Source organism: Gavialis gangeticus, unplaced genomic scaffold (genome assembly GCF_001723915.1).
Source record: "Gavialis gangeticus isolate Ggan-Ray unplaced genomic scaffold, GavGan_comp1, whole genome shotgun sequence".
Classification (NCBI taxonomy): domain Eukaryota; kingdom Metazoa; phylum Chordata; order Crocodylia; family Gavialidae; genus Gavialis; species Gavialis gangeticus.
The window spans coordinates 8866156-8878894 of record NW_017729011.1 but is presented as its reverse complement, the minus strand read 5'-3'; the positions used below and the strand labels follow the sequence as shown (position 1 = coordinate 8878894).

The 12739-nt window shown below is 42.8% G+C and overlaps 1 protein-coding gene across 2 annotated transcripts in view; it reads right to left on the bottom strand.

Annotated features, from left to right (window-relative positions):
- Nucleotides 1-3213: 3213 nt before the first annotated feature.
- The window catches only part of TMEM268 (transmembrane protein 268), a 17861-nt gene continuing 8335 nt past the window's right edge, over nt 3214-12739 (bottom strand). For both annotated transcript variants that reach the window (XM_019510500.1, XM_019510502.1), the window contains 7 exons: nt 10929-11038; nt 9862-9969; nt 8447-8596; nt 7256-7366; nt 6524-6604; nt 5280-5465; nt 3214-3536 (listed from right to left, as the gene is read on the bottom strand). In XM_019510500.1, the coding sequence (XP_019366045.1) occupies nt 3357-3536; nt 5280-5465; nt 6524-6604; nt 7256-7366; nt 8447-8596; nt 9862-9969; nt 10929-11038 (926 nt within the window). In that variant the 3' untranslated portion in view covers nt 3214-3356. The remainder of the gene's footprint in view (nt 3537-5279; nt 5466-6523; nt 6605-7255; nt 7367-8446; nt 8597-9861; nt 9970-10928; nt 11039-12739) is intronic.

Here is a 12739-nt window from a genome sequence, read left to right as displayed (position 1 = left end):
GTGTGTTGTAAATTGCTTCTGATTTCACATGGCATTAAGTATTTGCATTGCAGCAGCTACCTAGAGATTCCAGCTCACATTGGGTCCCAGATGTACAGGGCAATGCACACACACAGTAAGAAAATACCCTGACCCCAAAGTTGCTTGCAATACAAACCAAGAGGGTAGACAAAGAGTGAAAGAGGAATCAGAGTCATAGAAGGGGAAATTAATTGACCAAAGACTGGCTCAGGACTGGCATCCACTTCCCAAACCAATATCCTATGAATGTAACTAGAGGTAACAATTTATATTTTGTCACTGGAAGTTGGTCTGTTGCAAACCTTCATGAAAAGGGCAATGCTTAGCAATAAAGTGGAACTTCAGTTCTATCTACACTGATAGAGTCAATGTTAAGGTTACCCTAAAGCCTAAGCATACCAACCACCTATACCACAAACCCCTAGAGCTGGACCCTGGTGGCAGTGCAGTTCAGCTCCAGAAGCTGTTTAGAATTGCCAGATGAGAGGTTTATCCCATCCCCACTCACCTCCAGACCTGCCCTGTTCTGCATGGTGCTTGGAGCTTACCCAGATGTGCAAGCTTCAAACCAAGGAAGTGTGCCTGAAGCAATCCCACCGTTCTCTGTTCCAGTCTTCCAACTCTGATTCATTCCCTTTTATCTCACTGTGACCATAAGTAGAGACAAGCCGTCCACAAAATGATTGCTAGAAGGGCTCCGCAAGGGAAAGCTCGCATACACCTTATGAAAATAAGAAACACTAAGGAAATACGAAGTATAATAGGGATGGTTTTGGTGCAGGCTACCATGAGAGTTATAGATGGGAAAGGGTGGCTCATATGGCTCTCACTGGTTTAGGATGACCTCAAGGTCAACACTAAATATCAATTTAGATGTTGTCCTGATGGTACAAAAAAGTCTCTGTTAAAACTCCTATCAGTTTCAGCGGGGCCAAGATATCTATGCAAAAGTTTATAACGTTCAGAAAAGTATTGCACATTGACAACAATAATGAGAAGATTTACTGTTATCTGAGCTGCAATGAACAGTTATAAGGGACACACATCTCATATTTTAGGACACAGACAAACAATTAGCTTGGGGTGGAGTAAGGAAAAGATTGCTCAATGGAGCAACTGATTTGATCTTTTTTCTCTGGGTTTTCTGACCTATTCACTAGTCGTGGCACTTGTCAAGACAAGCTACTGAACTGCAAAAAGTAGTCATCTGATATCATATGTTCCTATGTTCCTATTTAAGAGAAGAGACTGGCTGGATTAAGCTTGGTTTAAGTGGCATCTTTAAGGGCACCTATACACGTGCTGTGGGATGGAGAGGAGGCATTTTTATTAGAGCAGCTCTTGGGAGCTGCTCTAATAAAAACATCCGTGGCATCATGTGTATTCAGCATCTGATGTTTCAAAATGGTGGCAGGGGCACTTTGACTAAAACTTGTTCAATGAGCTGTAGTTAAAGCACCCCCACCACCATTCTGAAATGCGGGGACATTGATACAAGAGATTAAAACGCTCCAGCAGACTCAATAAAGCAGAATGCATTGGAGCACGTGTAAAAGTGTTCCCAATCCCTCCACTGAGAGGCCATATTCCAAATGAAAGTTTTATCAACAGAAGTAAGACATTTAGGGGATTCTAGTATGGAACAGCAAGCCAGAGATGAATCACAATGACTGTCTAACTCCCTTCACCTAGCTCATTACCATGGTATCTTGGTTCCTATAGTAGTGACCCCATGCTTATCACCTCATAACCAAAAGATGGATCCTCAAAAGATGGATCCATATAATCCTCTCTTACTATTTACACTGGACAGCTGGAAACCCTCCAGAGAACTGTAGCCTGAAGTCCACCTGCTGACATCAGTTAATAGAGACATCAGTTGTCAAGGAAATTCATATGGAAAACAGGGGTTGTATCTGATTTGTGTGCTCCTTCATGATTATTACTTTCATATACAACTACTTGCATATTTACAATACTTCTTTCACTGCCTGTTTATTAGTTTAAACCTATACCAAGCAGACATTTCAATCTGATAAAAATTCACTCTTCCTCTGTGTCACATTCAAATGCTATGAAAATATACCATGTCACAGCAGTGCAGAAAGGACACCCTTGGGTCTCCAATGTGTTGCATATTGCATTTGTGAACCAAGAGTTCTAGATTTTTGCATTTCTTTTTGTCTCAGACCAACACGGCTGCCAAATACATCCCTGAAACAATGTCCTGAGCACTTTTGGGAAGCAGATCAGCAACTTCATAACCCAGTAACATTGATCAGATTTGTGAATACTGAACAACTGCCTGGACAGACTCCTAGATTAAATAGTTCTTTGGGTCAAAGGTTTTGACATCTTCCATGTCTCAGTGCTGATGAGCATATTCTGGTGCCTAGCAAATAATAAAAACATTTTATATTCCAGAGTAGATATTACATTTATATAATCCCTAAATGAAGGCATCTTCCCTGCCTTCCTTGTGTAAAGAAACTCCACAGTCCATGAAAAACCTGAATGGGAAACTGGGATGTATGTCTACACTGCAGTATGTCTACACTGCAAACCGAAGTGCAGTGTTGAGAAGCAGAAGTTGGGAACCATTGTTCTAAATGGAAATCCATGCTGCTGCATTTACACTGCTTCTCATGTCTGAACTAGCTTGCAGTCTGCAGTGTAGGCGAAATCCACAAACTGTTACGAGTTTCTTCAGAGGGTGCAAACAAAACTAGGTTCAAGATCTCCATTGGGAAAGTAGAACTTGTCTGTGCAAGAAAATAAAATAATAGTTATTTCCCCACACTGGGGAAAATGCAATGATCATGCATGCATAATGAGTCAGGAAGGAACTTTGCAAATTTCCATGGTTCTTGCATCAAACCTGGCACAATCTCAACCTTACCTGCCATCTATCATCTGTACATGTTCCACTTGACTTCTAGTAGCACACCCTGATAGCTCATTAAATGCTACTCTTTGTACTGAATACCCCACAAACATGACTGGTGATAAGAAAGCCACATTTCTAAGAAGTACAATTCACTACTTTTAATGGAATTTGACTCCTGGGCAGAGCGAGAGATTGGGCAGGTAGGCAACTGTCTCTCATTTTCTCTGAGTGGTATTTTACATATTTAATCAAAATCATGTCCTCAGCCTCTTTGTGTGTGTGTGTGTGCGTGTGTGTGTGTGTGCGTTCTTTAATCCTTGTGTCAGTCAGAACAAGTCCCTCAGAGGAGTTGCAGCCCACTTCAAGACTTCCTTGAGCTCTGGCTTATTTCTTGAACCACTGTATTCAAAAAGTAGTTGCTGCAACAATTCTTTCCAGGGTTATGCATTCACCTCGCCTTGAAACAGCAGTGTCCCGTGTTGAGTACACTAGTTTTTATGAACTCGCAAGGGCAGGGGGCATTACTATGTTCCATGTGCCGTAACGTAACGACCTGAGGGAGCTGACCGTTGACCAGCAGTCTGACATAATTGCCACTGAAGATCACCAGCAAATGTCGGGCCATCACCTGGAATAAGAATGACAGCAATGTCAGAGGCACTTCATACTTCTGTTCCTATATCTGCCCCACAGTGTCAGGAATTGAAGGTCAGCAGACATGGTGATCAATCTTTGGAGTCAATGGTCATGATGACAGAATTTGGAGGCAACCATAGGTATCAGAGATGAAAAAGGTTTTTTATGTCCTGATATCCATTTCTCTGCTCAAGATGTGCATATTACCCCATTATATATGATATATTAGGTAGATACTAAACAGTGACTTCCTAGTACAGTTGCCTACTATTTCTGATCCAGCCCCCAAACAAATGCCTTTACAGAAGTGGACAGTCACAAAAGTCACAAGTGGTTTTTTGATATACTTCCTACAAAATTATAGGATGACTGTAGGAGACTGAAAACCTGCTAAGGAAATTCCTCATCAAGCAAGAGGTATCTGGTGCATTCAGAAGGTTAAGTTAATCTGGGTCTGATCTAGGTTACACTAAGGCCCTTCTACTTTAAGGCCACTATAATTTAAGCTCATGTGAAGGCTGCCAGAATCCCACAGGTTGGACTTAATGTAAATGTGAATCAAGCCCTCTGTCCTTAACGCGCTATACATGTGATGACTCCCAGGAGCACAAATGGTCTTTAGTGATGGATAAGTAACTACTCCAACCATAGCTCAGGTTAGCAGTACTGGAATGTTATTACCATCACAGAGCTGTATCAGGTCAGCCTCACAAAAAAAGCCACCATACTTGTTCTTAACTGATAGGCTGCTTAAAGGCCAAGGGCTAAGCAGACTGCAAAGACTAAAATACTTCACCCTAATGGTAATTATAGTTAAGCCAAGTTGGCACAGTTGATACAGGAGCAAGTCTGTATTACTGCTGCTGTTTGTGATGTACCTGTTCCGTCAATAGTGGTAGTCTCCAGGACTCATTCACACTCAATTTTCTTCATGGAAGTATGCGTAAAATCATAGAAAAATACCCATACCCTTGAACTCTCATGCTGAGTCAGAGTGAGGACACACTGGTTGCTTGAGACAAGCCTTTAAGAACTGAGTCTACAAAACAGACTTAGTTTTGACATGACATTACCTAACTTTTAAGCACCTTGTTGCCTATGTAGAATACTCAGCTACTGCAACTGGGATTGATGGAAGACAGGAGCCAGAGCGGGGAGTCACTCTAATAGTCTTTAGGAATGTCTATGCCCTGAGTCTCATAGGTACCCCAGCAACAAGTTCCACACTACAGGGAGACACCAGCTTCTCAGATAAAATCCCTCTACTGAAGCTAACTACCATACCAAGTCAGTCTTTTCTGGCAGAAACAATTAAGAGGAGGAGATGGCAGTGCCTCCCCACCTTGAGGTATCTAGGGTAAACCTCTGACAGATGTGAGACCAATATTCAAGTCCCTGCTCTAAGTCAGGTAGGCAAGATGGATTTAAAACTGAGGCACCTACATAATGGGGAAGTTCTCTAGCCACTGGGCTATTGATTACAAAGAGATCACCTCCTCCCTGGGTTTTATGAAGGCAATTGTCTTCTAAGACCACCAACAAGACTGGACCACACAAGTAAGATACATGTACACCAAGCAGAAATATAGGTCCCTCGGGAACATTACTGGTAGAAATGAAGGCACCTCCAGTTAGGCAACTGCTCAACAGGGTTTTGAGGTTCTATATTTGGGCTTAAATGCCTCAGTTGACAGCTGGTTACCTAAGGCACTTTGAACAGGTAGCATCATGTTACCTCTGGAGCTTCTTGGGGAATGAGCTGCATCAGGTCATTGTATGTCAGAGTCCTTTTCTTTAAGTTCTTCTTGCTGGTTAGGAGAGGGGCTTCTTCAGATGAACTCTCCTCTCCTCTTCCCTGAGCTGGCTGGATGACTCTCTCTATAACAATGCAGAGTTGGTCCAGACTATGCTTCAGGGCTGACTGAAAAGAAAAGGGAGAGCATTCAGGGTCTTTAATAGTGAGCAACACTGTTGTTCTGCCTTTGCTGTCCTTAGCTCTGTGTAGCTGGCAAGGACAATTTACAAGACACTGTTCTGTACATTATCAATGATAATCCACTCAGGAAAGGGTGATTTAAAAATGTTTTAGGATGAAGAGCTATCTGTGCCACTTGGAGCTAGTCACTGTTTCCTCACCAGATACTGTACCTGGTCTAGAATATAATCTCCCTGTAGAAGTAATTTATGTGCAGGCACTGTTCTAGCACAACTGACTTCAGGGTGTTTCTTTGCAACTGCTCACCACCAACAATTTCAATATCTGGGCCAATGAAAATAAGAAGTTACAAGGATGTGTATTTGCAATAGGTGATGCCCGTGATAATGTGCAAGGTTCCTGCTGGTATGGATGAAAATACCCACACCAGGATTTCAAATCATACCCGGTAACAACACTACATTTTAAATGCAGCACTTTTTGAAGGCCATCAAGGTAAGAGTCAAATGTCCTTAGTTAGGTAGAATATCTTTTTACCCCTCAAGCTTTCCAATTGATTTCTATAAGATGGCTCAGGGATTCAGGTCCTATTCGGTATAAGCAAGGGCGTACATTTTTTTTCTTTATCCTGGATGATCTTCCTCCATCAAATTCTCAGAAGCTAGCTGTTTAGAAATGTAAGCACCAGAATGGCCAGGTGAATTACCAGTGAACTGGACATTTGTGCATTCAGTTGTTCATCTACATATTGCTAAATCCTCGCCCCACAGGAAGGCACCCAATAACAAAGTAATTCAAACACAGGAAATTGTTTTATTTTTGTGAAACCCACAGGGCGCAATTTGCCAGCGCACTCTGGATTTTTCTGCCACTCCGGTGATCCCAAGTAGAAAAACCCAACTCATTTAGTAGGTTCAACCACTTCTTAGCAGTTTTGTGTTGCTGAAGCAGCATAAAGCAACAAGGGCATACTGAAAAAAAACTGTGCATAAACAACATCCATCATTTCTTCTAAACCCTAAACTTACTAGTTCATTATTTACCTCTTGGTTTCTCTTCAGCTCTGCAATATAGTTTGTTAAGGACTCAAGACACTCTTCCAGGTTGAAGTAGACAAACCAAAGCTGGGTAAGGTGGCAAGTGTTAAGGAAGGAATAGAATTACTTTATATATGCCCATCTATCTGTAGCTCTACCACTTTGGGGTCTTCAAAGGCTTCAGTGCAGAAGCAGAGTCTGTGCCTGCCATGGAGACTGCTGCTAGCTAGGGGAGCCAGACTACAACCCACAGCGTGACTGCAACTCTTTCACTCTATCTTTTTTTCCTCTCTCTCCCTCTCCAAAAGGGGCCTGATTTTCTGAATATGCTAAGCACCACCCCTTTTAAAAACAAGTCCCTTCAAGTAAAGTATCTAAAAATACTAGATACTTAAATATGTGGGGGCTCTGTATTATGTATTTGCATGTCACTGTCTTTAAAATACAGCTTGTAATCACTTACAGACAGGGACCACATTTTCCTCTATACTTATACTACTGTGAGCACACCAATAATACTCACCAAATAATAATTATTAGGAATTGTCATTATCATGTATTTATATCCCACTTTTGGGAATAATTTTCACCACAAAGATATTGATGCGAAACCCACTAAAATAGCAGGGGGAGGACACAACACATTCTGAAGATCCTCTTCAGTGGAAAGATTGATAAATGCCTCTGTATTGTCAGGCACTAGAGAGAAAGATACTGTACCTCACAGCACAAGGATACTTGTAGAATGCTCTGAAGCCTATCCGTAGCATCTGTAATCCCCACAAGTAAATTATGTCCCATGAAAGCTTCGTTGGCAGCTGCTAGCCTTACATCTGTATTCACATTTATCTGTCAAATAACATGGGAGATAATAGCATGTTCCGTAGTAACTTTCAAGGCCAGCCCACAATCAAGAATTTTAAAGAGTCTGATGGTCTTAAAGTCCTAAGTGTCTGGAAAATAGCAATAAGAGAAACTATGCCTTTAAGAGAGGATTTCAAAAAATGCTCAGCTCTAGCCTAACCACCATCACTTGATTGAAATTGTTTTAGCAACCAAATTATATTCAGAGGTATTATCACAGTTATCACGGAACATAAATCATATTCATAGAAGTTAGGGATGGTTATGACCTGTAAGATCATGGTCCTTCCTCCAATCACCCCCCAAGTCAAAAGTATCCCATACAGTACTTTTTTTATTCCAATTTTCTGCCTAGAAATGTCCAGGAATAGAACTTCTCCCACCTCCTTCGGAAGACTATCCCATGGTCAATAGCTCTCCTCATAACAGGCCCGATCCAAAGCTCATCAAAGTCAATAAAAAGTCTCCTGTTGGACTTTGGATCAGACCTGGTAACTTTTAACTTTCAAATCCATCCTTAAAATTATGCTTTGCTGCAATCACTACATAGCAAAAATAGTCTACTAATGTTCTGAGTCCATTGCCCATCATGCTGGTTAATAATGTATCACTATTTCACTGATTAATAGTGTACTCTACCATCAGTTTGTCTCCATCTCTTGTCTCTTATCTTAGACTCAGACTGCAAGATTTACAGTGCTGGCACTGTCTTTTTATTCAGTGGTTTGTACAGTGCTCAGCACAATGGATCCCCAAGAAGGCTCCTTGGTATTGCAATAATACAAATAATAAATCATTAATAATGTAGTAATAATGATCATACAAACATTAAATAAATAAATAAATCAGGTTTTCTGACATGCAACCTCAATTTTACTTTTACAGACTATTTCTTCATCCAATTACATTGAGCTCATTTTAAAATATTTTGTCCACTCTTTGGCAAACTATTTTTTGCACTCTTTAAGCTTTTCAAATATATTGACATAATTACTTTGCTCCCTCAGTATTTGCTGGGAAAGGATTACCATGCTTACGTAAGTGATCACATGAACAACTTCTTACCTTTCTTTGATATCGGTCAATAATCAGTATTATGATTATAGTGACTGCTACTGCAACGAAAGTCACCAATATGCTGATTTCCCAGTAGTGTCCAAAAGCATACAGCCGCATTATGGAATAAATATTTGTCCAGAGAGAAATGTAAAAAATCTAAAAAGACCTACAGAGACTTAGTAAGCAATACCCCCAAAATGAGAACTCAGAAAAAAAATCAAGAAGAACAAAAGAACTGCTGTTCCTTTCCTCACATGTTGGTGCCTTCCCATAAATTAATTAAATCCCAGGGATTGTCTGACAGTGAAAATGGAGAAAAGTCCCATCTAATAAGAAACTGGGGGACAGAAATTATAGAAGTAACTTCAGGACTGTATGAGTTCCTGGTTTATAATAAAGAAGCAGTGATTATCAAAGACAGCAAGTGAACTATTTATGATATGTCACACTTAAGAAGGATCTTAACTAAATTCCTTATTTTAATAAGAAATTCATTCACTGATAACAACTTACTACAGTCACTGTGTTTATAATGTCCTCATGCCCAAGCACTCAGGGTACTGCAGGGACTAGTAAAATTAAATAATGTGCAGGTGACGGCCTCAGAGACCACTCTAGGAACATAGAGGAAGAGACTTCTAACTTCTAATGAAGGAGAGCAGAGTCCTATTCATCTGGAGGTAACTTGGGGTGGTATATTTTCTAACAAGGGGATGCCTAATGAGGATACATAGTTTAATGACAGATAGAATGCTATGCTGTGGTATGTTCTAATATAATGTGATATAATTCATTTAAATTAAGCCAAGAAATATATATTTAAACATCTACTAGAGAAAACAGGTAAACCTATATGCAATGAGTGACCAGAAACGCCTGTGAAAAAAGAAAGACAGCATAATTACTTAAACCAGGACCAGTTTACACCATTCTGTTCATGTTAAGGGGGCTATAACTGGCACAGGTTTAATTTAGTCCCAGTTTAAGGCTCAGGAACCCTGCCAATGAAGTGTAAAGTGGCATTAATGTAAATGAGAACCAGGTCCAGAGTATTACCAGATGGTTTCTGAGAGCAAGGCAGGGTAGACAGTGGCACCTACTCCCATGTGAAGGAATTCCACTCACTTTAGGACCATGGCAGAAAAGACTTTGCCATCTAAACTGGGGGTCCCCAAAATTGGGTAGTGTAGAGATCTGCCTTGTTACAGAGCAAATTCTGGGATTTTTCAAAGGGGTTCAAAAGCCAAACTTGGTGGGACACCTACTACCCACATGTGCCATGTAAAATCCATGTGTCTACTGTGTCAAATCCCAAAGGAATGAGCACTAATTCCCATAGGCTCCTTTGAAAAGTTATAATACATCATTCATAATACATCCATAATGGCCCAAATCAATAATCCCCCAACCAGGATCCTTACCACAGCAATAGCTATTCTGAAAGCTCTGGAGTTGTAGAACATGTAGCGTCTTATTTCAGGCTTTAGAACTGGGTTTTGAATTAAACTTCTCCATTCATCCATTGTCATCTGTTAGGGAACCAAAACCAAATGAGCTCTACCTACTTTTTCATACAGAGCTCTAAGTATCGTCAGAAAACAAACTGAACAGTGGTTAATAAAGAGCAAGGACAGTATTTCAAATTATTAGATTAAGAGAATTGGAACTTAAAAGGCTGGGGCTGCCAGGAAGTGAGTCCAGCCACTGCACCGCCCCAGCCCCACTGCACATCTGGTGGCAGAGAGACCAGCTGCATGCACCATGGCCCAGACTGTTCCATTCCCTAGGCTGGCTGGGACCAAGGAACCCATTGCAAGCTGGACAAAATCCCTCAGCGGGTCGGATCCAGCCCACAGGCCATATTTTGCCCACCCCTGTCCTGGAAGCGTTGCTGAAACTCTTTGTGAGACAGACCCACCATACTGTAATGAAGCTGCCAAAAAAATCATTGTGGGAACCAGTATGAGACTGAGGCCATATTTAAAAGTGCACAAGGGTTTTCAGCCTAGTCCCAAGCCAATGCATCAGCAATGCTGTGTCCTCCAGAAAGCAGATACTTCTTTCTCTGTTACAGTACTTTCTTTTTCAGCACATGGAATGGTTAATTTAACTGCTGAGTAATTAGTGGCAAGAGCATTACTCAAGTCTAACTCTTCACTAACAGTAGTCCTAATTTTGTTCCAATTTGCGTCAGTGAGAGTTTGGCCTCTTACTGCAAAGGCAGCAACATCAGGCCTTTCAATATGATGGAGAGCACTATTACATTGTGTATAGTTTTTTTCCCCTAGAATCAGGCAGAAATTTACACGGTGTAACAATGAACTACACAGGAATAACTGGTAGCCTGTCCATATATTTGACTTTGAATAACAGATATGCTGTCAATTAGACCTTGATTTCTTGTTACAGATACAAAATGCCACAGGCATAAAAATACCTGTCACATCTGCAAGCCGTTTGGTAACCAGGTTATTACTGAGGAGCTTACCTGAATTCCCAAGGTCTTCAGTTTTTCTACACAAAGCTCCAGATCAAAGGAGATGGAAGAGCAGCTATTGTTAGCACTGAGAACTGTAAGCACCTGGCCATTGTGAAGCTCTGCAAAGCATCAGAAGACAAGTCTGAGTGTGATGATAATGTTCGGATCAGTGACTTGTTTTCATCACAAAAACTAAAGAGTGCTTGACCATGAGGGAATAAGAGAAAACCAATCACATGGAGAAGATTGCAACATGTAATGTATCCCAAGCTCTCTCTCCAGCATGTCTAATAAATCACAAAAAGGAATAGTGTCACAACTATTATAATGTTATACTATGAGGTTGTACTCCAATAGCTAGTTACACTGGAGAAACAGAGGTGGAAGCAAATTCAGCACATGCTAAAAGGGGAAGTGATCTGTTATAGCATGATATTCTGATCTCCTAAGGAGTAATGCACTACAGTTGTGGCACCATTCCACTTCAAGCTGGTCAAAATGCAGGGTGGTCTGAAATGTCTGATTTCTTAAAATTAGTTTTACCCCAAATTGTGAAACATAAATTCTGAAGAAAAAAAATCAGACACTCAAAATACGGTGTTTCTGAGATGGAATATGATCTCTATGTTGCCACAGATGTGGAAACAGGTAGTCGAGGAGTCTAGAAGTTCGAAGAACCCCAGCCTATGACAGTCTACATGCTTCCCCATCACCACAGATGCTGAGAGCCTGTCCTAGGCTTTCCAGACTCTAATTTGCAACAATCCAACAAGGATCCTGGAAAATCTGAGGGCCCTGGAAGTAATCAGGATGCAGGAGCTGAACCTTGGTTAGATCTACAGCTATTAGAGCAGGGGCAGGCAATTATTTCGGGCTGAGGGCCACTTACCCAGTTTTGGCAAGCTGTTGAGGGCCACATGGTAGCCCTGCCCTTGACAGCTGCCCCTCCCCCAGTCACCATCTTGGGACCAATGTCTTGAGACCAATGTCTCAGGTCCCAGAGCAGGGCACAGGCTGGCAGGGATCTGTGGAGCCGGGCTGGGCTGCACCAGCAGGGAGAGGGGGGAGCTGGACCGGATCCATAGAGCCCCCACCAGCCAGGACCCTGTACCCCTGCCACCCTGCTCTGGGCCCTGCCGGCGCTGGCTCCAGGACACTGGTGCGGGCCCCATGCTCCCGCTGGCTCCCCACCCACTCACTCCCAGTGCCCCCAGCCCCACAGTACAGGAGGGGGGAAGCATGCAGCCCTGACCCCTGCTCACCAGCAAGGAAGGAACTGGTGCTGAGCAAAGGGAAAAGCAGCCCCTTGTCCACCCTGTGACTGGCGCTCCCTGCTGCAGCCGCTCGCAGCCCACACAAGGCTGTCCTGAGCAGACACAGGCAGCCCCAGGCGGGCTGCGAGTGGCTGCAGTGCAGGGCACCAACCACAAGGCAGGTGAGGGGCCACTTTTCCCCGTGCTCAGCACCAGCTTGTAACCCACCCCTGCTGCCAGCCTGGGCCCCGCGCCAGCTCCAGGCTTGCCCATTAGGGCTGTACTGTAGCAGGAGCAGCTGCTCAGTGCAGAGGAAAGCAGCATCCACACTTGCCACACTGGGCAGTGGTTGCTGCTGCCACCCACCTGGAGCTCACGCACTGGGCAGCACAGACGCAGTGGTGGCAAACACTGCCCAGCATGGCAAGTGGGGCGGGGGAGATTTCCTCTGCGCTGAGCAGCTGCTCCCAATGGGCGAGCCCAGACCTGGTACGGGGCCCAGGCTGGCAGCAGGGGCGGGTTACAAGCTGGTGCTGAGCATGGGGAAAAGTGGCCCCTTGCCCATCC